Below are 27,638 nucleotides of genomic sequence, written 5' to 3'. Positions count from 1 at the left end.
GTGAGCGTTCGGACGGATGGAGGTCTTCTCTGAGATATACAACCGACTGCCTCCTGGTGCGACTTGATAGCAAGAAGAAACGGTGACATCACTGTGCTGCCATGTCGCTCCTCACTTATTAGAAACACATCTCCCTCCGTCCTCCCAGCAGCAGCCACGCACGTGGAGAGAAAGGCCCTTCCTTGTGACTTGCAAGGGCGTTTTCAGGAGGGCATCTTAGACAAGCTCATCTGTGTCCTTTTTGGAAACTGGACATTTTCTTTAGCCAACACAAATCCTGCTCTTTATTGGAAGGTTCCCCTGTGTTCTCTCCCTTGTCTCACACTGCACAATGGCTGGGAGGGAATGTCCATTGTTTAACCATCACGAAGGCTGACTTCAGGAGGGCATGCGCTCTCCTGTTTCTCATGAATTCAAGAAGCTCATGAGTGCTGTCCACGCTAGACTGCGATGGCCGTATGGGGGTGCAGACTATCATGCGGCCCCCAGTGACTTAGACATTTCCGGAGGGGGTGTTATTTGCTGAAGCCTACATGTACCTTAACAGAATCAGGTGCTCCCTTCTTGAGTTCGATTTATGAATAATTCTTCTCATTTCTGCTTTATCTAACCTGATAGTATGATTTTATTTGTGTTGTATTATTGCTTTGAAGAAACATGTTCTTTTTTAGTTCCTTAGTTTTTAAAAACGGTTAAACTTGGGTTCTCCCACCACCCTCCCTTGCAAGTATATTTTAAAAATTGTCAAACTAAAAAAAAATGTGAAAACTGCATAGACTTCTGATTCTTTCTCAGTTTAAGACAATAAACAACCATAAAAAAGAAGAGGATACACTCAGGGCGTCCGAGAAAGCCGTCTCAGGCACTGTGTACCTCCCTCAGACAAACAGCCAAAAGTGGCAGCTGGCATTTCCAGGCCCCCGGTTAGGCCTCATATGCTTTTTTTTTTTTTAGTTAAAAAAAGAACTCGATATATTTAATAAAGCTTGCTATTACCAAAATTCAGGTACAAACATCACGTCACACGCCCACACAACAGAGTTCCATTTACAAAACATCCCTGGGAGGCCCCTGCCAAGACCCCCACCCCCCCTACCTGCGGTCCAGGGGACAGGGAGGCCAGAATGGGGGGGCGAGGGGGGAGTGGAGGAAGGTGAAGACTAAAATCAGTCCGTACAAAAGCTCAAAAAGAGCTAGCCGTGGTATTATCACAATGATACCGGTACAAATAAACCCGGTACCCATCTGCTTCTTAAATGACCAAGAGCAAAGCACGAGGTTGCTTCTCCCTATACACGGTCCTGTGGCAGATCCAGACGATGTCCTTATGCCAGAGCCAACCAAGAGGCAGAATTCTGCACAGAGCACTTTTTATGCAAGAAAAAAAAAACCCCAAAACTTTACAACCAAATAATCTTCTCTCTTGTTGGCAAAAAAAAAAAAAAAAAAAAAAAAAGGCAGTAAAAATTATGTCCTAAAGGAAAATCAAGTTAATTGACATTCTAAGGTTTCATTTACTACAACCTTTATTAAATATTTTACTTTGTCCCTTTCCAAAAACACAGACTGCCAAGCCAGGACTATTAATTAAAAAATAAAAAAAGAGCTGTCAGGGAAATTAATTACTTTATATATAATATATGTTCTCTACTAAAGAGGAAGGGAATGATGCTTAAAAAAAATGAATAAAATATTTTGGCTAAGCTATATGGGAAATTTCCCCAGTGACTGCTCTCTTTCAATTTCAAGTTCACATCTGTCAGAAACGCAGCACAGCGGGAGGATGCTTTTCTCATCCCTTCTTTCTATTCATGAAGTGTGAGGTCACAGGGTGCTGACTACGTAATAAGGCACTTTATAAAGCAAGTAATGATAAACGGCATCAAGTACAGGTACCCCCTGATCCCGACCTGGAGGGAGTGATAACCTAACCCGCTGGACCGACATCCTGGAACCAGCAGAGGGCTGATGCTAAGTGATGATGCTAAGCCACAGTCCGCTGAGGCAAAAGGGAAGAGGGAGAAAGTTCCAACAGCTTCCCTGGGCGGTGTGACCGGGAATCTGTTGGATGAATCCGAACCAAGTTCAAGCGAGAAAGACGCAAGGTGGCCTCGCAGCCTGTGGGAAGGAGAGCTTGGTGGAAGCCATGGCGGGAGGGGAAGGAGAAGGTGGGAGCTGAGGCTGGCAGCTGCAGTGAGCTGGAAGAAGTTCTAGGGAAATAATAATGTGCCATAACCAGGCAGAAGATCGAAGTGACGAGAAGCTCGGGAATGAGGAGGATGAGTGTGTCTGCAGGTGAGAATATCCTCAGGCAGGAAAGGTGGCCAGGAAGCAATGACAACCGTCTGAGAGGTAGGTGGCCAGGGCCTCGGAAATGCCTGGACCGGGCAGATCAATCTAGCACAGAGGGAGTGAGCCCTGCAATGAAGGAAGACGCGCAAACTGACTAAATGCGGTGGGTTAAGGACAAACATGTCAGGCATTTCGCAGGAGACACACAGTGTAGAAACTAAAAAGTAGAGTTTGTGCAGGAACACAAGAAATTCTGTTTTTCGGTATTTTTTTAATATGTTTTTGATATTTTCATTTGATGGCTGGACATAGATTTAATAATGCCACAAAGAAAACAGAAGAGCCACTGCCGAAGACTGTACTTTTAAAGATATTATACAACGTGCGTCTGTGAGGACCAGAGGCAAGGGGTGCTGGGAAGAAAAAATGGAAGATATTTATATGTAAGGAAATTGAGTGTTGACTCATGGAGCCATGGTTATGTTCACATACCCCCCAAAATAATCATCAAAATCAATCAGGATGTGGGGTGTGTGTGGTCAAAATGGAAGGTAAACACCGTAACAAACAAACCCAGGAAAACCATGGCCACGCCAGAGAGGGTGCGGGAGGTAGGCGCTCACCTAAGTGACTTTCAAAAACAGTATCCTGATGGGACCCTGTAAAACCAAAGACAAAAAGAACTGTAAGCCCTTGTCTCACAGGGGTTCAGGTCAGCAGTGAGAACAGGTGGAGGTGAGTCTTCACAGTCAAGTCATTTTAGGTAAAAAATATTCAATTTCCAAAGAGGAAAGAGTGGGCTTCCAGACTAGGGTTGAACAAATACGTAAGTATATTTGGGTGATGAGATGCAGGCATCTCGCCGGCAGAGAAAACAGTTACAGGAAGGAAGGCAGAGAGCTAGAACGAAGCCCATGTAGTTGGACAGAAGTTGGAGGTTCAGTGTGATAGGAACTCATGTGTCGTGTATATATGCATACACTCAGAGAGACAGAGGGGGAGAATATGAATGCAGACGTGTGCACATGTCCACGGAAAAGACCCGTAAGTCATGGCACCACGTAGCAGCGAGCAGAACTAGCACCCGGGTTCTGGTTTTTAATACTATTCTCCCATGAAAGGAACCAGGGCTTCCTGGAGAAATGACTGCTCCAGAACTGTATCCAAGAAAACACAAGATGGCCAGGAGCACCTTGGAGTGCCAGAAAGTGAGAAAGTGCTCCAAAAAGGGTGGGGGATGCCCAAGGTATAGAGAGGCCACCCTGAAGGCGCTCCCGAGGGCCAGGCTGCAGCAATGTAGCCACAGAATAAAGGATGACAGCACTGGATTATGGCCCAGAGTACAATGAATACCCAACTCCACACGGATATATAAATAACAGAATAAATAAACAAGGCAGAGGGACCACTCTTCCCTACAGGACTTAAAAGGAAGGAGGAAAACAGAAAATCACCAGCAGGCAAACACCAACCACAGTAATAATTGCTGCAGGTAAGAACCACGCTGCATGCTAACCTGAGCAGATAAAGGCAGGATAACAGAGGACCTGCATTTCAAGGTATCTCCCACAAGGTAGCTATTAATTACAGAGAAAAACAGTGACTTTTCAGTGGGAAAATGCTGCAGACACTCCTGTCGGCAGGTGATCGACGGCACCACCACCAGCAACAAGACATTTCAGGACCCCCTCGTGCCCCTGCAATCATGCTGAGGTCCCAATATCCCTTTGGTGGCATACATTCCGTTTCATCAGGAGAAGTATCAGGTAAACCCAAATTAGGGGACATCTTACAAAATCGTGATCAAAAGTGTCACGATCATGAAAAACAAAAAAGGGATGCTGGACCTAAGACAGATCCAAGAAAACTAGGTGGCCAGGGCCTCGGAAGCATGTTGTGGGTCCCGGATTGGATCCTGAGCTGGAAAAAAGACATTAGAGCAAAACCCAAAATCAGGTCCGGCTCTGTTAGAGGTTGGATTCCTGGTTTTTATCACTAAACCAGGGTCATGTGACATGCAACATCAGGGGAGCTAGGTACAGGGGGTAGAGGAATTCTCAGTACTATTTTTGCAACTTTTCGGTAAGTTATATCAACTTTTCTTTTGATATAATCATCTAAGATTATATCAATTCTTGGCCTGGCCTGTGGGGATCGGGCCGAAACCAGCAGTCCGACGTCCCCTGAGGGGCCCCGGAGTGCAAGAGGGCACTCTGCAAAGTTGCTGTCACTGGACAGCTCCTGCGTTGAGCGTCTGCCCCCTGGTGGTCAGTGCGCATCATACCTACCGGTCAGTCGCTTAGCCTTATATATATAGATAGTTTTTAAAAATAAAAATATTGAGTGTTAAGTTATATAAATGCAAATAGCTAAAGAAATTAAAATTGTATAAAACGTTTTCAGAGAAAATAGGCAGTCAGAAGAAATTCTTTGGGAAAAGACACATATTAGGCGAATTCATTGCCTGTGAATAAAGGGATCTGTGATTAATTAAAAAAATAGACTAAAGGGCCCTGGCTCAGTGGATAGAGCACTGGCCTGCGGACTGAAGGGTCCCAGGTTCGATTCCAGTCAAGGGCACATTCCTGGTTTGTGGGCTCGATCCCCAGTAGGGGGCATGCAGGAGGCAGCCAATCAATGATTCTCTCTCCTCATTGATGTTTCTATCTCTTTCTCTCACTCTCCCTTCCTCTGAAATCAATAAAAGTATATTTAAATATATATATGTATATATATATACACACACACAAAAGGAATATAAAATCATTATTTGTCTGCATGTTTATGAGGCAAAAGTATAACAGCCAATCTCATTCTCATAAAAATAAGGGCATTTTTATTCACATTGGTTGAAAGAAATTCTTTTGGTCAAAATTTTATGCCTACTCCCCAACAACTTCTCATATAACCTTCTTTTGTTATAATTATGCCTCAAATATTGAAAATTAGAACTTCAATGATCATGTGGCTGTTATTTATCTGTCCCCCCAAAAATATGAGACAAGGTCATTTTTGCCAAAGTTAAAAAAAAAAAATCCAGTAAAACAGGTCCATATACAAATGATGCTTTTTAAAGCAGGAGTAAAAATATACTTAAAAGAAAACTATCTGTAAAACGAAAACTCAGATGAGCCAAAGGACGCAAAGTCTTTCTATTGAGATTACAGCACTTTTGAAGCAGAAGCAAACACTAATAATCAGGCCATTAATGTCAGAATGAAAAGGTCCCCAAAATCTTACAAACACAAGACAAACTTACATAAAACAATATCAGCTGCATTTAAGATTAAAAGTCAAATGGCATAACTATTAGGAATATTATTTATAACTTCCTTTAACAATCAGTAATGTTGAGACTGGAACATTAATACTGATAAGCCTTCAGTGGTCTGTCTTCATGCTGGTCCTGACGCCTGGTTATTTACAGTGGAGCGTGGTTCTGCGGTTGGGGATGGGGGTTTGGGAGGGGACGGGGCTTGGGAGGGAATGGGGGCTTTGGGGAGCCACGCGGCTTCATTAGCACAGGGCTCCAGGCGGTTTCTGTCCAGCCTCCCCAGCCCTGTTGTCTCCCCTGCGTTTCCTCTCTGCCCTGCGTGCCCACAGCACCGGCCTCAGCACAGCTGCACCAGCGGGACCGCGTCTCTCAGGTTCCACGCACAAAGATACTCCTGTTTAGAGGGCGTTTGTGCGGTTCCTTACTCCACAGATAAGCTCCGCGGGGGAGGGAAGGGACTGCATGGCTAAATCCTGCTTCTTAGGGCTCCATTCATGCATTATTTCCTGCTGCTCCCAGCACAGCGGCCGACCCACAAAAGCACCTTTATTGAGCATCCACCCACTCCATCGGGTGCCAAAAACCCGAGAGGCTCCTTTTCATTGCTTTACTTTCTATCTTTTCACAAGGGATGATGTGAGTTTTTCTCTTTCTTTAACAAAACAAACATTCAAATGCACCTTTTTAACACTGCATTTTAATTCGCTGTGTGACATTCTCTGTTTGCATCAGCACTGTGGGCTGTTTGCAGAGTGGCAATATGAGATGATAACCTCTCAAATGTGTTCTCTAAAAAAAAAAATAACAAAAGCAATCGTGTTAAAAAAATTAGAGCAATGTCGCCATAACCGGAGAGTCCCGATTCTGTTAAACTTCAGAGAGTGGGTGATGTGGGGCACAGGCCACTCAGGGAGGGCCCGGAGAGAGAACACCGGACCTAGCCTAGTTCCCAAGTCTTTCGGGGAAGTGCTGGCTGACCAGGCAGCTGATTTTGATTAATTTTTAGTTTGGAGCTGGGTGGGGAGGATATGGGTTGTGGAGCAAAACACTTCTGCTCCAGGATGCAAATAGATTGAAAAAAAATGTTTTCCCGTTGGGGATTGGTTCTCCCATTCATTGGCTCACAACAGGCCCACTGTGACTGCATTCTGGGATGCACTAGGGGAGCAGGGAAAGGGGGGTGCGGCCTACAGGAAGGAGGGAGAAGAGCAGATTTCCATGGGGGTGAAGGTAACTGAAATTATAATCCACCAGAAAGCTGAAAGTGGGTCCCTCTCAGAGCAAGGTTCTGCTGGAGGCCGAGGCCTCTCGGGGACAGACGCAGCTCTAGGAAAGCAAGGTCTTGCGTGCAGTGGGCTGGAGACCGGCCTCTGGAACTGGCTGCTCCACCAATGATGGGGCCTGAGCCGCTGGGTTTCTCTTGAGGCTGCAGCTTGCTCCCTGAACCCAGGTCTCTCAGTGTGCATGGGGAGCAGGGCTCAGTGGTTAAGAACTCGAGCCCGGAGTCTGACTGCTCTTTTAAAACCCATCTCCATCACCTACTAGGCTTGGTCGGGTTCATTTCTGTGACCTCCACTTCTCATAAAACGGGAGTGATAACGGTATATACCGCATGGGGGTACCCTGAGGATTAAAATGTAGAGAAAAGCATCCCTGTGCCTGGCTCCCTGCAAGCCCTCCACACACCCTGTCTGTTATTACTATTAAGTTTCTAAGGCTCAACAGTCCCCTAGTTATGGGCTGATTGTGTCCCCCCAAAATCTTTATGTTGAAGTCCTAAGGCCCAGCATGTCAGAATGTAGCTGTACAGGGTCTTTAAGAAGGTGATTAAGTTAAAATGAAGCTGTCAGGGTGGATCCTAATCTAATAGGACTGGCTGTGTCCTTAAGAAACACCAGGGGTGTGCACATAGACAAAAGGCCACGTGAGGACACAGCAAGAAGGTGGCCGTCTGTAAGCCAAGGAGAGGGGCCTCAGAAGAAACCAACCCTACCAGCACCTTGATCTTGGATTTCCAGCCTCCAGATCTATGAGAAAACAAATTTCTGCTGCTGAAGCCATGCAGGTATGGCAGCCCAAGCTGACGAACACACTCTTTCTCCCCTTTGGTAACAGTCTGTACCATAATCCAGGACTGAAACGGTCTAATTATTTTTGAGACAGCAGGAACCTAATCCATCTCTAAGAACAGACCTTTAATAGTCTCCCTTCTAGTAATTGCAAAGTTCTGCTGACTCTGGGGAAGGGCGGGGGCGGGGAAGGACGGACTCGGACACTAAGGGCTGCACTGCAATTAACAATAACGTGGACCTCAGAGCTGCCTCGCGAGGCGGTCGTGGCAGTGAGCCTGTTTACTGTCCTCTCCGAGGTTGGAAAGGCCCTTCCAATAATAAGCACGCTGGGTCCCTGTCCTGTGCTTGGCTAGAAAAGATCTGGGAAAATGATGACCCCCTGGAACAGCAGCCTGTGGAATGACCAAGCTGTCCAGAGTACTCCTCCTGCTGCTGGTCAGACCACAGCAGGCGCCCCGACACTCAGGCGCTGCAGTCTCAGAGGGGCGGCTGCTCTGATCCACACGGAACACCGGAACACCGACAGGGGAGCCAGGACCCTTCTCCCACACGAAGCTGGCTGTGGGGTGAGAGTTCAAAGGTCAGCCTCCTTACTTAACCCTCCAAAGCCCTTCCCCTCTCTCTTTTGGCCCCTCCAAAATCTTTCCATAGTGTCAGTAAAGAAGGAAGTTAGATTGGGGAGGGTTTGAGAAAGAGTATTTTTTAAAATTCAGTGTGAAATGTTACCATAAGAAAACGAATCCTTCAGAAAGCACTCAGATTATATGGAGACGTACAGGCCCACTACAAAACCACAGGCAGCACCGCCTCACGAATGTGTTTCTCACAGAGACGCTGTGGCGGGACCCACAAGCAGCTCTGCACAGATGGAAGGCAAACACAGGGGCCCCACTAGGAGCTACTGATAGGTACACACTGAGCAAGTGACTGGTTCTCTGGAACCATCACACTCAGCGGCAAAACTCCTCCTCAGCAGCCCTCTGATGGGATCTATAATGAAAGTGCAGACACTGGTGAAATGATCTATATTCCCACCTCCTTGCACACTCCTGCACAGTCCTGCAGGACAATGTCCCTCAGAATCTCACCCCAGTCACACAGAAACTCATGGTTTCATTTAGATCAGCGGTTCTCAACCTGTGGGTCACGACCCCTTTGGGGGTCGAATGACTCTTTCACAGGGGTCGCCTAAGACCATTGGAAAACACATATATAATTACATATTGTTTTTGTGATTAATCACTATGCTTTAATTATGTTCAATTTGTAACAATGAAAATACATCCTGCATATCAGATATTTACATCACGATTCATAACAGTAGCAAAATTACAGTTATGAAGTAGCAACGAAAATAATTTTATGGTTGGGGGTCACCACAACATGAGGAACTGTATTAAGGGGTCGCGGCATTAGGAAGGTTGAGAACCACTGATTTAGATGAATAATTATAAAGAGTAACCTTACTCAAAGGGGGCAGTGTTTTTTTCTAAGTGGGTAAAATGAAATTAGAGAATTCAAGGGGTTTGGAACAGCTCAAACATCATTAAAAGATATAAATAAAAATGTCATTATTTAGTAAGTATACTGTGGTTTTTCCTGCTATAATTAATTTATGATTCAGGTGATTCTTCTTCAAAAGTTTGTTTTCCATAAATGCATTTATCCTTCATCCCATCAACCCCACTTCTTGAATTCCATTTTATAGATACAGCTGAACACTGAACACAAATGTGGTATCTATGTCCAGTGATACACTGTGCGTTACTTAGATGCAGTGAATAGCCTATGCTACGTACACACATGAAGGCCTGTCCATAAAAAGGAATGAAGCAGGTCTCTGTTCTGGTATGGAGACCTTTCTAAAAGGTGTGGCCAAGTGAAAAAAAGGCCAGGGCAAAATATACCACCTTTTATGTAAGAAAACGAAGGGAGGAATGAGTACATTTGTATTGGCCTAACAAAGTCCTGAGGTAGAAGTCAGAAATGAAAAAAAAAGTTAACTACACGTGGCAAATGGGATTGTGGAAATAAGTCCTCTCAGTTTATACCTGTTCATGGCTTTATTTTTGAACGATGTAAAATGTCTGTATAAAGTGTTGATATTTGGGTTTTCTTCACTTGGCAAATGGGATTGTGGAAATAAGTCCTCTCAGTTTATGCCTTTCATGGCTTTATTTTTGAACGATGTAAAACGTCTGTATAAAGTGTTGATATTTGGGTTTTCTTCACTGAAGTCATATGCAGAAGTTTTGAACTCTGTATGTTTTTCTGGGAATAGGACCCATGGCTTTCATCACATCTGATCGGGGTACGTGATTCAAAACCCTCAGGGCCCCCTGCTTTGGTCTTAGCCAGAATCTGGGCCGGCGTTTTCCCTTCTAGTCAGATTTTCTGCCTAGCTATCAGGGTCTACAGTCAAATGGGTCACAACACTAGCTCTTTATGGGAAAGTCTGCTCTGGGAACACAAAGTAATCACATCATGATCTCGTGCTTCTCTGAGAGGAGAAGGGACACAGAGGCAAAAGCTGAAAGGCACCTTCGTGTGTCTGGCTCACACATCTCAGGCGCTATTTCACCAGGTGTTAGAGCCACAGTCGCTACATCACGACGCATGGCCACACGGACTTGGATGGAACACACAACGGCTTCCCTCCATGTACGGCACTGATTCATTTTCAAAATACTTAACGAAAACCAGTACCCTGTGCTTTTAAACATCTTACGAAACTCATCATCTCTTTGTAATTGTTCACAGCTTTGTTTAGTGTCTAATTCCGCAGACGCTAAATTAGAGTGAATCCATTTAAAAAGAGAACCCCCAGTTTGTCTAGTAAGTTGCAAAGTCTGACAAACCCAAATGTCGGAAAGGAGTCAGTTAAAAAAGGAGAGTCCATGGGGAGGTCGGAAGGGGACACCCCGTCCCGTACCAGCACCAGCCCTGCTCGGCCATGAGCCACCCCGCGCAGGGCATGCTTCTGCTGTCCCTGCGGATGTCTTCCCTGAACGTAGATCTCTCTAAACACCTTGTTGTGGCCATTTCAAGCCAAGCGTGGGAAGGCAGTTTCCTCACTGTTTATGACTTTGCTATCTATATAATTTTGTGATCATCTAATATGGACACTGTCAATACCTGCTCATGCTTTTTTCCTGTTTTAATAAACACTTAAATGTAAAGCTGGAACAGGAAAATGCCTCCACCATGAAGCTTTCAGCAGAGTAATGGCCCACTTGTGCGGCCCCGTAATTACACGCTGCACAGAGAGCGTTCTGTAATCACAGGTCTGGGCGGATCACGTAGCCCTGGATACGGGGTGCTCAGGGGGGACACCGTCTTTGTTCTGGGTGTGACTCCGTGTCTCTCTGTTGCTTCCCACAGGGATTTACATTAGCACCTGCTCAAGCACACTAAAAACTACTCTTTCCGAGCTGCTTTAAAAAAAAAGTCTCCAGGTCTTCCATTACATGCGAGCACACGCAGGTTTACCGAACTGTCTATGCTCAGGTGTGCCTGGGTGTGTTTTCTGATGAAGAGGAGGCAGTCTGGCATTAAGCAAATGTCCAAATACACTGGAACCACAATATAGTCAACGAAATCTTCTAACATCACTAAAGTCTTGTCAATGCCCTGCATTTTTTGAAAACTGCTTAGGTCACTTAAAAGTCATCAGTTATAAGAGGTAGGAGACTTGATTTACCTTTGGGGCAGAGTGGTTCATGGTCTGGGAAAGACGACATTTGCCCTGGACACACTTAAACTCAGTCATCCCAATGCATTTTAGGGAAATACAGGAGGCCCTGGACCAGGGAACTCCGCTTTCGGTCTCATAGGCTTTGGGAGAAGGTAGAGTGCCTCAGTCTCCCAAGCTGCTGCTTTGCTGGGGGGTGGGGACAGAGCTGTGGGTGTGGGAATGTGGGGGTGTGGGGATAGAGCTGTGGAGGTGGGCATGTGGGGGGTGGGGATAGAGATGTGGAGGTGGGGATGTGGGGTGGGGATGAGGAGCACAGGATGAGGAGAGGAGAGGCTGGCCCTCTGGCACTGGGCTGCTGCTGTCCCGGGCACTGGGAAGGTGGTGTGGACAGGGGCAAGGAGTCTTAGCAACTGCGTGTACTCTGGAGGGAACAGTTTTGACGGACCCTCTGAGCTGGGGGCCAGCTGGACCCTGAGGACAGGAACAGGCTGGGAACCCAGTGGAAGGCCCAGGCCTGGGGCTCCTGGGAGAGGACACAGTGCCCTCTGTGTCCTTCCCTCCCGCCACCTGAGAACCTCTGGTACAGTCCTGTCACCTGGCCTCATCTGTATGCCGTGGAGACCGAGCCTAGCGAGCTGAGGGAGAGACCTGGCCAACTCCAGAGACAGGGAGTGGCAGTGCTGGGCGGCCACCAGCACACAGGGCCTCGGTGGTCAGACAGAGAGGCTGAGGAAAGGGCGGGCGGAAACAGGGGCTCATAGGGAACCACGTCCTCACACTCTCATAGGGGTTGTGCCAGTGGCTACCCCGAGAATAGACATGGAGCCTATGACCTCCATGCATGGGGTCTGGGCTCTTTCATTCATTTTACAAAATGGTAAGTAATGGACCCAGGGTATTTATCTATATAAACTGTGTATCTTTCAAGTGCATCAGAATAGAACTTGGCAATGTGGATTACAATGCACTAGACTCATCTGCCCCCAGCACCCGGCTGAGACAGTATGCCAGCTGAGGAGCTCCCCCGCACCCCCACCCCCTCTGGGCCCCCTTCATTCTCTCAGTTTCTCTCTCAGGGCTGGTGCATGAGGTGCTCTGGCCCCTCATCGATCCTGTTGTTTAAACCTGAGGCAATAGTGGCACTGGAGAAGAGAATACGTATTCTCTTGGTTTCTCTCTCAGGGCTGGCTGCATGAGGCGCTCTGCCTCCTCATCGATCCTGTTGTTTAAACCTGAGGCAATGGTGGCACTGGAGGGGACATTTGTATTTCATCTATCGCATTTACAAGCCTGCACTGTATCTGCACCCATCACTCCTTTAGTGTCCCCGGAGCTCATCTCCCTGGGACTGTCCTCCTCAGGTTACACTGGTGTCATTATCTGCACCAAGATTTATTCTGTTCCCCTCACCACCATGGACCCATTGGACAAACGTATTGTATTTCCTTTACGATTGTTCACTTATTTAGTGCAAATGGATGGAGAAGGCCCGGTAGGGTGAGGGACTAAGAAAAAACCCTGTTACCTGAGCAAGGGGTGAGAGAGGGTGTGCACACACGTTGTTCATGTGCATGGGTGGACCTGTGCACACACGTGAGATCCAGGCCTTGTAAGACATGCCAGGAAACAAGAATTTTATTTTATAACAACAACTCACTGAAGGAACTTAAACAGGAGCTCGTATAATTGGATTTGTGTTGTAGTCCCAGCAAGAGAGGGTGAGAAGTGAGACTGGGAAACCTGGTGGGCAAGAGGTAATGGTGGCGTCACACAGTCACACGGTGTGAGCCCGAAAGAAGGGCCACTGCAGACTAATGATGGGTCCCTGTCTGAGCCTTTAAAACGGCGAATGCAGTCTACAATCTGGTAGCTTTATTTTGTATATTGTAAAAACAAATAAAAAATAGCGAAAGCAAAGGACTGCCTCTATGCGTGTGCCCTGCAATCACTGACACAGACAACCCCACTGTCACTGAGCATCTCCCCTTCCGATCACCAGCCACTCTGGGCACAGCTGCCCATCCAGTGCCCCCTGCGCTGCTCTAGGTGAGCCTGTTGGGTTAGCATCTGAACCCTGAAGCGAAACTTTCAAACACTATCACACATGGTAGTTTTGGTTGTGAAGAAAGAGAAAAGCTAAACCACTCAGTCTCGGGTAGTATAAAAGAGGCGATGTTCTAAATTGGCTTCGTCGGAACTACAAACACTTCGGAAGTTCCTGTTTACCTTCTGTGACCAAGACTAAATAAATAGAGGAAAGTGACAAGTTACACAAGCTGAGACACTAGAGAAGGAAAATCCCTCGGATTTAATAAGAGATTAAAGATAATGAGGTGGTACCCATTCCCGGAGTCAGTCCATGCCTCGCACACAGGGGCTGCGGAGATCAGAGCGTCTCAGCCGGATGCGGGTCAGACTCCCCGGGACAGACACAAACTCTCCCGTCTCGGCCCCGACCCCAGAGGCTCTGATGTAACGGTAGGTGGTATAAACCACAAACACAAATAAGACTGGACGAGCACAAGGATTTGCTGAATCCTTATTCCATTTTAATGGGCTTGGTCTCCGTGTAGTTTGTGACTAAGATGCTGTGAGGGAGAGTGGCAGCAGGAGCAAGACAAGAGCGAAACGCCCAGCCCGCCTGTCTACAGAGACCGTCCCTCCGGCAATCTTCCGAGACTGGCCTTTCCCACAAATGGAAAGCGTTTTTCCCCTATAATGTTCACACTGGAGTCTAGTTTCAGACACGAAAATAACTTCTTAAAAAACAAATCGTACAATTACATTTCTTGTTCATTTCAAAGAAGTTATATTTGTATCCTCTCCCCACATCACCCAGGAATAGACAGCAGATAAGAGAAAAGTAGCGCTTGTAAATTCCACATATGTTTACTGTCCACAGATGTCCGAGTCTAGCCACGCTGCACAAACACACCAGAACCTGGGCACACTCCCTGTGAGTATGGGGTGCTTCCTGGCTGATTTGAGTATTTATATTCATAGTCACATTACAATTCTTAAACTATCTATTCACAATCAAAGAAATAGACATTTGACCTTAACAGCCATGTATTTTATATTTGAAATTTATGGAAATATAAGTTGTTTGGACCAGGGTGTTGTAAGAAAATACTGAGGCAATAAGGCTGAGAAAATCCTGGAACTGGAGATAGTATATATGCTCCTTCTTCCAGCCTGGAAGGTCAGAGCAGAAAGAACCAAACACATTTAAGAGATTATCTTTAGAGATTATCAGCGGGTGACTAGAAACAAATATATAATGACAGTTCCCTAACGTACAGGAGTCTTATTTATTTATTTAGAGGATAGTTTATGGATTTTTAGAGAGGAAGGGAGAAGAGAGAAACATCAAAGTAAGAGCATAACATCGATCAGCTGCCTCCTGCACGCCCCCTACGGGGGATCGAGTCTGCAACCTGGGCGTGTGCCCTGACCAGGAATCCAACAAGCAACCTTTAGGTGCACAGGACGCTGCCCAACCAACTGAGCCACCCCAGCCAGGGCTGTACATGAGTTTCGAAGTGTGTGAAAGGCAAGCCCACTTGCTTGTTGGACACAGGAGACCTATAGGGTGATGAACGTCAAGTCCTGTGAGAGAAGGGGCACATTTAACTCCTTACAGCAGTATCCTCATGCCCAGCGTGGCTCCCCCAATGAATAGGGGCTCAAAATGAGACGCTGGGTAAGCAGCCCCATGTGAGTGACAGGCACTAGCGGCCCAGCACACACACATCTAGGAAGTCATTCTGGCCTGCACCCCTTCCCACACGAGAGCAGGAAGAAAGGCTGTGGGCTGAGCAGAAGCAAATCCAGATCCCCTGTGTCCCAGTGGCAATGGCCTCTGCTCCCAGAATCCCTGTGGCTTCCTTTGGACTTTATTCCTAGATCCTCGTCCCTTGCTGTCCGGACTATCTGACGAAGGCCTCATCTCCTGGACGGGCACCTGGTCACTGCCTTCCTGGACTGACCATGGGCGGCAGGATCTGGCAGGGCTTGTCAGAGAGCCTCACGGAGGCCTTCTCTCCCCAAGCCTAGTGCCTACGTCCCAACACCGCAGGGGAAGGACGGAGAGTCGTGCTTCCTGGCATTATGGGGAAATAATGGGGGAAAGAAGGAGAGAACTGGTAAGGAATGATCCCCACCTACTGACTGGCTGTCCTTCCCAACAGGTTGTACTCCATGAAGGAACACCTTCCTGGGAAGACAGAGGTTTGTGGGTTCATGAGGATCAAGGAGGAACTTTCCAAGACGGGCCCAGAATATCAGAGGAAAGGGCTCCGGGAACTGGCACCTGAACTCAAAACAAGCAAAACACCCCACCTCCGTAAGGAGTTTGCAGGACAAAGCCAAGTGAGAGAAATACAGGTCTTTCCTCCCGGCTGGCCTGCAGCTGGGAGCCCCAGGAAGTGAAGAACGCACCGGGGAAGGCCCTGCGAGAGCCATCTTCCAGAGCCCGTGCTCTCTGCAGCACGCACAGTGCTCCAGGCTCCTCTGCAGAACTGATCGGCTTCGAAAGAAAAGCTGGGCTTTATTTTCAACTCAGGTCCCAGGGTTTGAATGTGTTATGCAACCTGGGAGACATCTGGCAGTGGGCTAGTGGGCAGCCCAGCCCAGATCTGTACTTGACCTCCTGTCCTTCTCTAGACCCATGGACAGCTTCGCCGGAAAGAAAAGCAGACACCTTGGCGTTCGGTCAGACTCTGAACGTCCCGTCTTTTCCATTGGGTCCCTGAAGAAATAAAGACTGAATTCTTCTCGTTTCTTCCCGAGGTGACAGGAAGGGCCTCCGCAGGCCTGAGGGTCTGGCACAGGACTGGGCCTGTCACTCCAGAGGCAGCTGGTCAGCAGCTCCATGTCGCTCAAGGCCGTGACTGACCTCCACGGCCAGAGGATGGACCAGGGCGGGTCATGATGTGTGGAAAGAGGACACAGATGACACACGGAGGAAGCACCGGGAATGCTCCAAAATTAGCAGAGCGGGAACTGTAGGGCGGACTGCAATGATCTCCTCTTAGGAAGGGAAGACAAACTGCGTTGCCTCCAGATCTAGAAAAATCGGCCATTTGCCAATATTGCAGGAAAGTGAAGACGGTGGCATAACGGGCCAAAGCAAACAAACACTACCCATTCTGCACTATTTTAGAAGCTACAGACCGACGCTTCTTAAAAAGGGCTTGAAGTCTCAAATTAGCTTTTCACTAAGATGAAAGGTTAAACCAGCACGGTCCAACAGAAATACAGTGCAAGTTCCTACAGAGTTTAAATTTTTCTAGTAGCATAAATGAAAAAAGAAACAGGTGGAATTAATTTGAATAACACATTGTGTTTAACCCGCTCTATGAAATACATTATCATTTCAAAATGTAATGGATATAAAATAGTTACACATTCTTTTCTCAGACTGCTTTTGGAACCCAGTGTGTATTTTACACCTGCGGATCACCTCAATCCAGAGCAGCTCTACCGCCACACTGTCCAGCACAATGGAAGGACCACCTGCAGACTAATGATGGGTCCCTGTCTGACCCTTAAAAACAGCAAATGCAGTCAAGGGACTGCCTCCATGTGTGTGCCCTGCCGAAAGCAGGTGATGCTACTGCCGGGGTCACTGACACAGACAAGCCCACCGTTACTGAGGACCTCCCCTTCCGATCACCAACTCTTCCACGTGGACGTGAAGGAGAAGCAGACCCCCCTCCCTGGAAGCCCGTTTCTGATCCATCGAGACCCCGTGGAAAAGCAGTCCTGCTAGCTGCCTGCTAGTTACTACAGGAGCCACCGCAGGTGCACCTGACACTAATACAAAGTAATACTGAACGTCGACTCTAATTGAAAAATAAATAAAGGAGCCACTGAATAATGTGAAATGCTATTTTGTCCAAATGCTCTGTTATTTCGGTTTAAAGGTGTTCCTTTTGCCCTGCCAGCGTGGCTCAGTGGTTGAGCGTTGGTCGACCTGTGAACCAAGAGGTCGTGGTTCGATTTCCTGGGTTGCTGGCTTGAACCGCAGTGTGGGGCGTGCAGGAGGCAGCTGATCAATGATTTTTTCTCATCATTGATGTTTCTATCTCTCTCTCCCTACCTCTCTGAAATCAATAAAAATATATTTTAAAATTTTTTAATATATTTTATTGATTTTTTACAGAGAGGAAGGGAGAGAGATAGAGAGCCAGAAACATCGATGAGAGAGAAACATCGATCAGCTGCCTCCTGCACATCCCCTACTGGGGATGTGCCCGCAACCCAGGTACATGCCCCTGACCGGAATCGAACCCGGGACCCTTCAATCCGCAGGCCGACGCTCTATCCACTGAGCCAAACCGGTTTCGGCTCAATAAAAATATATTTTAAAATTTTTTAATATATTTTATTGATTTTTTACAGAGAGGAAGGGAGAGAGATAGAGAGCCAGAAACATCGATGAGAGAGAAACATCGATCAGCTGCCTCCTGCACATCCCCTACTGGGGATGTGCCCGCAACCCAGGTACATGCCCCTGACCGGAATCGAACCCGGGACCCTTCAATCCGCAGGCCGACGCTCTATCCACTGAGCCAAACCGGTTTCGGCTCAATAAAAATATATTTTAAAATTTTTTAATATATTTTATTGATTTTTTACAGAGAGGAAGGGAGAGAGATAGAGAGCCAGAAACATCGATGAGAGAGAAACATCGATCAGCTGCCTCCTGCACATCCCCTACTGGGGATGTGCCCGCAACCCAGGTACATGCCCCTGACCGGAATCGAACCCGGGACCCTTCAATCCGCAGGCCGACGCTCTATCCACTGAGCCAAACCGGTTTCGGCTCAATAAAAATATATTTTAAAATTTTTTAATATATTTTATTGATTTTTTACAGAGAGGAAGGGAGAGAGATAGAGAGCCAGAAACATCGATGAGAGAGAAACATCGATCAGCTGCCTCCTGCACATCCCCTACTGGGGATGTGCCCGCAACCCAGGTACATGCCCCTGACCGGAATCGAACCCGGGACCCTTCAATCCGCAGGCCGACGCTCTATCCACTGAGCCAAACCGGTTTCGGCTCAATAAAAATATATTTTAAAATTTTTTAATATATTTTATTGATTTTTTACAGAGAGGAAGGGAGAGAGATAGAGAGCCAGAAACATCGATGAGAGAGAAACATCGATCAGCTGCCTCCTGCACATCCCCTACTGGGGATGTGCCCGCAACCCAGGTACATGCCCCTGACCGGAATCGAACCCGGGACCCTTCAATCCGCAGGCCGACGCTCTATCCACTGAGCCAAACCGGTTTCGGCTCAATAAAAATATATTTTAAAATTTTTTAATATATTTTATTGATTTTTTACAGAGAGGAAGGGAGAGAGATAGAGAGCCAGAAACATCGATGAGAGAGAAACATCGATCAGCTGCCTCCTGCACATCCCCTACTGGGGATGTGCCCGCAACCCAGGTACATGCCCCTGACCGGAATCGAACCCGGGACCCTTCAATCCGCAGGCCGACGCTCTATCCACTGAGCCAAACCGGTTTCGGCTCAATAAAAATATATTTTAAAATTTTTTAATATATTTTATTGATTTTTTACAGAGAGGAAGGGAGAGAGATAGAGAGCCAGAAACATCGATGAGAGAGAAACATCGATCAGCTGCCTCCTGCACATCCCCTACTGGGGATGTGCCCGCAACCCAGGTACATGCCCCTGACCGGAATCGAACCCGGGACCCTTCAATCCGCAGGCCGACGCTCTATCCACTGAGCCAAACCGGTTTCGGCTCAATAAAAATATATTTTAAAATTTTTTAATATATTTTATTGATTTTTTACAGAGAGGAAGGGAGAGAGATAGAGAGCCAGAAACATCGATGAGAGAGAAACATCGATCAGCTGCCTCCTGCACATCCCCTACTGGGGATGTGCCCGCAACCCAGGTACATGCCCCTGACCGGAATCGAACCCGGGACCCTTCAATCCGCAGGCCGACGCTCTATCCACTGAGCCAAACCGGTTTCGGCTCAATAAAAATATATTTTAAAAAAAAAATGAAAGTGCCCCTTTCCAAAGCCGCGTCCTCGCTCGTCACTGTCGCAGCCGCAGAGCTCTCACACCCGGGGCTATCCTGAGACACTTCGCAAAGCTATAAAGAAGGCACGGTTAACCTCTCAGGGCCTGTATGCTTGACTTTCTGGGATTTCACACGAACAAAATAAAGAGCCCAGAGCGTGAAAACCTGATAAGGAGACGCTGTTTCACATCGCCTGCCTGAGAACAGTGCCTTCTCTGTGCTCCCCATTTATAGGTGACACTGGCCTCAAAGGAACGCCCCCTCCTCCTTCCCTAAACTGGTATCTTATTTCACGGCCGTGGGAAAGGAGGCGATCATTCATTACTTCTGAATAACAGGTGCAATCGTCATTTCCACCGCAGCTCCTGATGGAGTGAAACGGCCCAGAGACCCAGCGATGATGGCCTGAAGCACGACACAGGGAGTCCTACCTACTACTCGGCTGCACAGAAGTGGGGACAGAAGCGCCGGTGTCATGCCCATGGGCACCGCCATCCGGGCCGCGGGTCCTACCTTTGTGGTTGAAGATGCCCTCCATCTCCATGCTGCTCCGTGAGTGCGCGATGCACAGCGAGCCGCAGGGCACCAGGCCTTCTGCCGCGGGGGACCGGTCGGTGGTCCGCACCAGGCACCAGTCGGGCTTGTCGTGGGGCCGCTCCAGCACCTCCACGGTCTGTCCGCGACGGATGGTCAGCTCGGTGCTGTTGCAGGCGGTGAAGTCGTGGATCACCACCGTCAGCTCGCAGCCGCCGGAGAGCTGGGGAGGAGAGGGGACCGGTCAGCGAGCCGGGACACTGACTCCGCGCAGGCTGTGAACCTGCGGGAACTCGACTCCCCCCACCCCTGAGTCAGTAACAGCAGGAACCACCCGAGGGGCAGCTCTCCTGCTTCACGGTCCCTAATCCTCCCTCAGACCCACATGACGGTCATTCACTGTGTCACGTTCTCACGTATGTCCATGGTTTTCTGAGTGTTTCCCTGACCTGATGTTTCACGCACATCCAAACCTTGTGTCTGAGACATTATTATTCTCAGTAAGTGCTATACACCGATTTTTTAGCTTCGGGCAAACTAATCAACATTGTGTCTGAAGGTCACTGGGGGGATTATTGTGACGTGTGGTGGTAAAATGGGAAGTTTGTTCCCATTTGGTGTCTGGGCACTCCCGGTCCTGTCAGCCTACGGGCACCCCTACACGTGGCAGGGTGACCAGAAGGGGATGGGGGCGGGGGTCAAGATCCCAAACACAGGTCAGGGCAGCCTTTCTCTCTTCAAAACCCTCTGGACGTTCCTAGTGGGCATTCCGGACCCTCTATCGCCGGCCCCAAACCCTTTGCAGGCCCTCTTCCCACCACAAGCCTCCATGTACTCTAGGGGCGCTGGCTCACTGCCCACATGCCACGAATTTTCTTCTGAAATTCCTTCCCTTCTTCTCTCCTCTCACTGAGCTCACTCCCATTTGCTGACTGACTCCCAGGCCCTGAGAAGCACAACACACACTCCATCACGACACCACCACCAGGACCTCACGTGGGAAGCAGGTGCGTGGCCTTCCCATGACCCTTCACCTCCTGTGGCCTCTGCCCCATGTCTCCCTTAGACTGTCCACTCCTTGGAGACAGCTCACATCCAGGCTCACAACGCCCCTCCCACCGCGACCAGTTCCCATCCTTGGACTGTCCCCTCTGGGCCTTAACCTGGCAGCCGGGAGGTCACTCCTGTCTGTTCACTATTCACCTGGGTGGGTTCCTGAACCCCACTCTATGCCAATCACTCCCGAGCAGGCACTGGCCTGCTGTTTCCCCCTCCCTCCAAAACACGTAGTCTAGGGCATTATTCCCCACCCCGGCCCCAGCCTGCTTCTCTCCAGTGTTCCCTTTGAGGCGTGGTCTCGCCATCAGTCACCCGAGCTGAGCTGAGGTCTCACGAGGTCTCACGCTCTTTCCCTCTCCAGGTGCCATCAGGACTCCAGGACGGCTTTCCGCTGCCTCCTTCCTCCGCACGCCCACACCGCTCACTCGCTGGCCCCTGCAGTGCCTCCCAGGTGGGCCCCAGGCTCGCCTGCCCGGCCATCCCAGCACAGCTGCCAGATCCCACTTTAACACGTGAGCCCCCACTCAAACATGCCTCCTTATGCACGAGCCGTGGCTCACATTCCGCAGCACGGGATCAGGTTCCCGCCCGGGGCGGCCCACCTGGCGCAGGTCAGCGGTGTCCCCTCACGCGCCTCCCAGCCCAGCGACCGTGTCCTCCTTGAGAGGGACCCAGCGTTCACTGCGCCCCCACTACCCCTTCTGCTTGGAGCTTCCCATTAGTCTCTGAGACGTCACTTCTGTATCTACCATCCTTAGCATTTTTTAAATAAGCAAATTATGACTCGATTCCGAAACGAGTCATGTCTTGGGTTATATGTGTGTCACTCTTCTGTGAACTTTCCATGTTCTGCCTGTGGCTGGGAGACTGGGCCTGTCTCTGCCACTGCTGAGCCCCCTTGGCCAACAACAGCAGGTACAGGGTTTGTGCAAGGAAGCAGTCACACATGTGCTGACGTGGTGGGTGGGTGGAGACCAACCAAGGAACTTGTATGCATATATGCATAACCCATGGACACAGCCAACAGTGTGGTGAAGGCCTGGGGAGGGGGCAGGAATAAGGAGGATTCAGATGATGAGGTAAAACATTTTAAAATATATTTTTATTGATTTCAGAGAGGAACAGAGATGGAGAGAGAGATAGAAACATCAATGATGAGAGAGAATCATTGATCAGCTGCCTCGTGCATGCCCCCTACTGGGGACCGAGCCCACAATCCTGGCATATGCCCTGACCAGAACTGAACTGTGACCTTCTATTTAATTGGTTGATGCTCAACCATTGAGCAACACTGGCTGAGCAAGAACTCCATTATTATTGCTATAACTTTTAATAAAGTCATGAAATCAGATATATATGAAGTATCTGCAGTCCACTCACACTGGGAATCCAAGAAAACCACATAATATTCTATCAGTTAGATGCTTAGCAAGTAACTAATTTGGAAATCAACATATTAAGCATTGGGTCAAGGGGAAGGGGGATGGGTAGGGGGGTGAAGAAGGCACTGCATTTGGAAAACCAAAACGAAGCACAGTTTTCCTCTGTGACTTTAGGAGCTAAGTCTGCTGTGTTTAACCTGAGACCTGCCCAGTCTTCGCAAGGACATCCGCACAGAGAAGGTGAAGGACAGAAGAGGAGACGGCTGGGCGGCGGGAGTGGAGCAAGGAATGGAGGGCCTCCTGTGGGGGACATGCTTGTCCAGGAGGCCACCCGGCAGTCCACTGGCAGAGCACTGGGAACCAACCCCGGCTCAGGCTCACAGCCGGCAGAGTCCTTGGGCCTGGCCACGCCGAAGACTGCGCCTGCCAGCCCCTGCCAGCCCCACGCTCTTCATCCCCCTCTGGTCGAACAGCCTGTCTTTCAAGAGCAAGTTTAGATATTTAGAATAAGAAACACATGGCCATTGGACAACCACAGAAACCAACGCAAAACAAACCCTTCCTAATAAAGCACAGATATGGACACAATGAATCGTCTTTGCTAGGCCACAAAGGGAGTTTTCCACAAATGTTTAATCGCCTTCTACATGTTGCAAATTGCTCTGTGGGAAAACCGCGCAGACCTTACACATTTCTCTGCGAACAACCAAGGACCTAATGGTAGAAGGGAAAGGCGGGGAGGCCCGGCCTGGGGAAGTGATTTCCTGTAAAAGCCCACGTGCTGGAAGTGGTTAATCCCTGTAGCGAAAAGGAGGAATGTTCCCAGTTCCAGGGGAAGTGTGAGCCTTGAACTAGCCGGATGGATATGGGGTCCGCTTGCCAAGGCCCCACAGGACCTGCACGTCCCTCGGACCCTGCCTGCCTGCAGTGCCTGTCACCCCTGCCCAGAGCCCCTCGGACAGGCCTGTCACGCTCTCCTGTCACTGGTCCACCCCCAGCCCTGGGAAACGCCACCTGGAGACACAGCACCTCATCACCCGTCCTGGGCCCATTTCACTCGGAGTCTTATTAATTTTTCAGAGTGCTCAAAGCCACATGGAGCAATCAGCGGGTGGGGGAAGGGTGGGAAGGGAGAAGGGGGCTGCCCAAGGAAAATTAAGCTAAACCTTATTTCTGGCACTGGTTTTTTTAGCCCCTCACAGAGTAATCAAAAACTATTGGAAACATCTGTGTACTTGACAGAGCATGAGAAATAAAAGTCAAGCCTGTTCCGATGAAGAATTGCACACTGAGTTAAAATTCCTTTTCAAAGGCTTTAGGGAACTTATGAACAAAATTCAGTACCAGAAGACTGTTTCCAAACAGCGCTAAAATCATCATTAAATATATACATATATCTTCTCGGCTTTACCCCTCAGAACCAATGGGCTTTTCCATAAGAATCCTGCATGAAGAATCTTTAAGGGGAGGATTAAGTGGATGTTTTCTAGTTCAGAGAAAAGACATCTGTGGATTTCGGTCTCAATGTTCACATTTGAACATTTTAAACTTCTGAATATAAAACCTCTCTTTAAAACCAGGTTTGCAGTTTAAAAAACAGCACTTTTTTTTTTTTTTGGTATAAAAGACTTAAAGTAACTCTTTGGAGGAAACGAGTTAGAAAAAGGTCAGATAATATATTCTACATCAGTAAGTTTGGCTGAGGTCTTATTTGCTTTCAATGACATTCCTACCCTCAGTGACCCAACTTCATTGCTATGCTGAGTTGCCATTCCATTTATCTAGTTAAAATTCACTTTTCCTTTCCAACCATGCCTTGTGAAAGTTTTTAAAGTATCTTCTCTACTTCTGTGTATTTTATGGACTTCTATCATGGGCTCCCAACCACATACATGCATTTAGTTTAGGATTGCAAGTTAGGGCAGCCTCAGCTGGCTGAGACCCTGGTGTACACTGGCGTACATCACTTCATTCCACGGCGCCCAGGAGTGACACTGCGTCCACAGGGGAAAGGAAGGCAGGGAATTGGGCCGCTCGTCCAGGTCCCACGCAGTGTGACACGGTCCTGATGTAAGGAAGTCTCGCCTGCACCTGTGCCCCCCCCCCCCCCCCCCCGTCCCTTTACACGGGCTGCCACGGGAACGCCAATGGCTCAGATGCACAGACTCTCTGCAGAATCAAACCAGGGTCCCTTTGCCTGAATCGCCTCAGAATGACTGAAAGTGAACAAGTTGCTGTGTTTCACACAAAAGAATGAAATACTCATCTTTGGCCGCAGGCACGTGAGCCTTGAACAATTAGCACAAAAGAGTTTTGCTTTATGTTTCCTGGAGGAACCACGTGATGTCACTGCTTTGCCTGAACCTAGTCAATGGCAGTGACTCCAACAGACCCTCGGAGGGGGTTTCTGACCCCATCGCTCCTCGGAGCGCCCCTCCCTGGCGCACTAACATGAGGCAGCTTTATGTTACAAGAACATATCGTTCTCAGGAGACAACGGCAAACACCTGGTTGGAATGGCCAAGCCCCAGGAGCTCTGGGGCCAGTTCTGCCAGAGGAAGAGGGGCTTTCCGACGGCCTGGCGATGCCGCAGCCTGTTCTGTAAGTGATCTACTCCAGGAACCCCAGGTTGACCGCAGGTGGGTATCTGGCCAATTTTCTGAGAGCAATTCAAAAGGAAAGGAGGAATGTGGTCTAATAAAAGCCATTTTCCCTAAAGAACACGGTGCATCAACTCTGAACAATCACATCTTACAGCCCAATACAGTCAGTCCAGAAACCTCACAAAGGCCTGCGGTTTTGTGGGGGTTTCACACTGTGCAGAAGACCGGAGAGTGTTGTGTGGTTGAGGGGATTAGGGAGACAGCTCCATTACTGGCGACGGTTACCAGGGAAAGGCAACCACTGGGGGCCAGCACAACACTCTAAGGAGAAGAACTGCCCTGCCCAGTCTCGCCTGCCTGAGCTCTTGTTGGGCAACATCATGGAGGCTTGGGCTTAGTGGCAGCCCTGTGCTCCCCCGACCCCAAGGCCAGGTTCACAGAAGTGTTCACCAAAATCTGTCACTGTGTTTCTTTTTCTTTTTTTAAAAATATATTTTATGGATTTTTTTTACAGAGAGGAAGGGAGAGGGATAGAGAGTTAGGAACATCTATCAGCTGCCTCCTGCACACCCCCTACTGGGGATGTGCCCGCAACCAAGGTAATGCCCTTGACCGGAATCGAACCTGGGACCTTTCAGTCCGCAGGCTGACGCTCTATCCACTGAGCCAAACCAGTTAGGGCCTGTTGCTGTGTTTCAAAGGTGATTTTGATCATCTCTCACACATTGGGTGGTACATAAAGAAATCTGTGAGAACTGAAAAACAGTTAAGGTGATACATTTTATAGGTTTTTTAATACCCCCCCCCCCAAAATAAATCCATGAGAAAGATGTTTTCAAAAGCAGAAACTTACCACAACCAATATTTTATTCAGAAAATAAGTAGTGAGTATGGCATTTAGGGACCTTAATCCTCTCTCTTTACCAAGGCGATCGATCGATCACACATTGGTTTTCTGACATGAAAACAATTCCTGGAAGGTTTTCTTGACTGTGATACACAGGAGGTGGAATGTAAAATGAGATGCAAGGACGTTAAACTGAAAAGCTACAACTAAAAAGGCAAACTTCAAATGTGAAAAGTTAAGCGAATCAGAGAGCTTGGCCATTATGCACCAGGCTTCGAGGGTTCACGGCAGCTGACGTGGCTGCGCGTCCCTCCCTCTGAATACACGAGAGAGAAGCGCCAGCCCGTGCCCAGCAGGTACTCAGGCTCCTCTGCAGAAAAGGGACGAGGGCCGGGAAGGAGGAGGCAGGTGAACCCCCACCCCACCCCCCATGGCACCAGGCCCTGGAAAACAAAGAACTCCTTAGGACAATTTAACCCAAGGAAACCCATTTACCGCATTTCCTGATTGAACATGACAACCTTCTACCCAGAGGAGTTAACCTGAAATGTCTTTCTGTCTGTAACAAAGGGACACCGACCCGAAGAATTGAGATCTGAGAGCCAGTTAACCAGCAGACCGGGCCCTCGCAACGAGGAAGGACAGCGGAATAAACCACTGGCCTCAAGTCTGAATCAACAGTAACTCTGGTCTGTGGTATAAAATTTACATTCAAAACAGTCTCAATGCGCCAGTATTCTTATAAACACGTCGTTACATGTCTGCCCAACCTTTATATTTAAAAATAATCTTTTTTTTTAATTGAGGCATTCTACTTTAGCATGAGGGATTTTGTTTTTCTGATGGAGTACCTATGATTATCAAAGATTACATTCGTTTTGTGGTTTTATGAGAGCACTTAAAAACCAGTTAAAATTACAAAAACCCACAGTCACTTAGAAAAACAAAGATTAGCCAAAGGAGAAACCAAACACCAGGCGCAGTCCATCACCTGGCTGCCGGGGGTGGAAGGGCTGTCTTCTATTCATTCCTGCGCTGGAGCACAGGTCCTATGCTGGAGCACCTGTCCTGGCTGGAGCACCTGTCCTGCCTGGAGCACCTGTCCTGTGCTGGAGCATCTCCCCTGGCTGGAGCACCTGTCCTGCCTGGAGCACCTGTCCTGTGCTGGAGCATCTCCCCTGGCTGGAGCACCTGTCCTGCCTGGAGCACCTGTCCTGTGCTGGAGCATCTCCCCTGGCTGGAGCACCTGTCCTGCCTGGAGCACCTGTCCTGTGCTGGAGCATCTCCCCTGGCTGGAGCACCTGTCCTGCCTGGAGCACCTGTCCTGTGCTGGAGCATCTCCCCTGGCTGGAGCACCTGTCCTGCCTGGAGCACCTGTCCTGTGCTGGAGCATCTCCCCTGGCTGGAGCACCTGTCCTGCCTGGAGCACCTGTCCTGTGCTGGAGCATCTCCCCTGGCTGGAGCACCTGTCCTGCCTGGAGCACCTGTCCTGTGCTGGAGCATCTCCCCTGGCTGGAGCACCTGTCCTGCCTGGAGCACCTGTCCTGTGCTGGAGCATCTCCCCTGGCTGGAGCACCTGTCCTGCCTGGAGCACCTGTCCTGTGCTGGAGCATCTCCCCTGGCTGGAGCACCTGTCCTGCCTGGAGCACCTGTCCTGTGCTGGAGCATCTCCCCTGGCTGGAGCACCTGTCCTGCCTGGAGCACCTGTCCTGTGCTGGAGCATCTCCCCTGGCTGGAGCACCTGTCCTGCCTGGAGCACCTGTCCTGTGCTGGAGCATCTATCCTGGCTGGAGCATCTGTCCTGGA

At 48.7% G+C, this 27,638-nt stretch overlaps 1 protein-coding gene across 1 annotated transcript in view; it reads right to left on the bottom strand.

The window, feature by feature from the left end:
- TRIO (trio Rho guanine nucleotide exchange factor) overlaps nt 1-27,638 on the bottom strand; it is a 217,751-nt gene that overhangs the window by 53,220 nt on the left and 136,893 nt on the right. The window contains exon 34 of the mRNA XM_005871063.2: nt 19,921-20,164. Coding sequence (XP_005871125.1) covers nt 19,921-20,164 — 244 coding nt within the window. The remainder of the gene's footprint in view (nt 1-19,920; nt 20,165-27,638) is intronic.

Source organism: Myotis brandtii, unplaced genomic scaffold (assembly GCF_000412655.1).
Source record: "Myotis brandtii unplaced genomic scaffold, ASM41265v1 scaffold328, whole genome shotgun sequence".
In the NCBI taxonomy this organism is placed as follows: domain Eukaryota; kingdom Metazoa; phylum Chordata; class Mammalia; order Chiroptera; family Vespertilionidae; genus Myotis; species Myotis brandtii.
The sequence above is the reverse complement of the archived record's forward strand: the minus strand, read 5'-3'. Positions and strand labels throughout refer to the sequence as shown.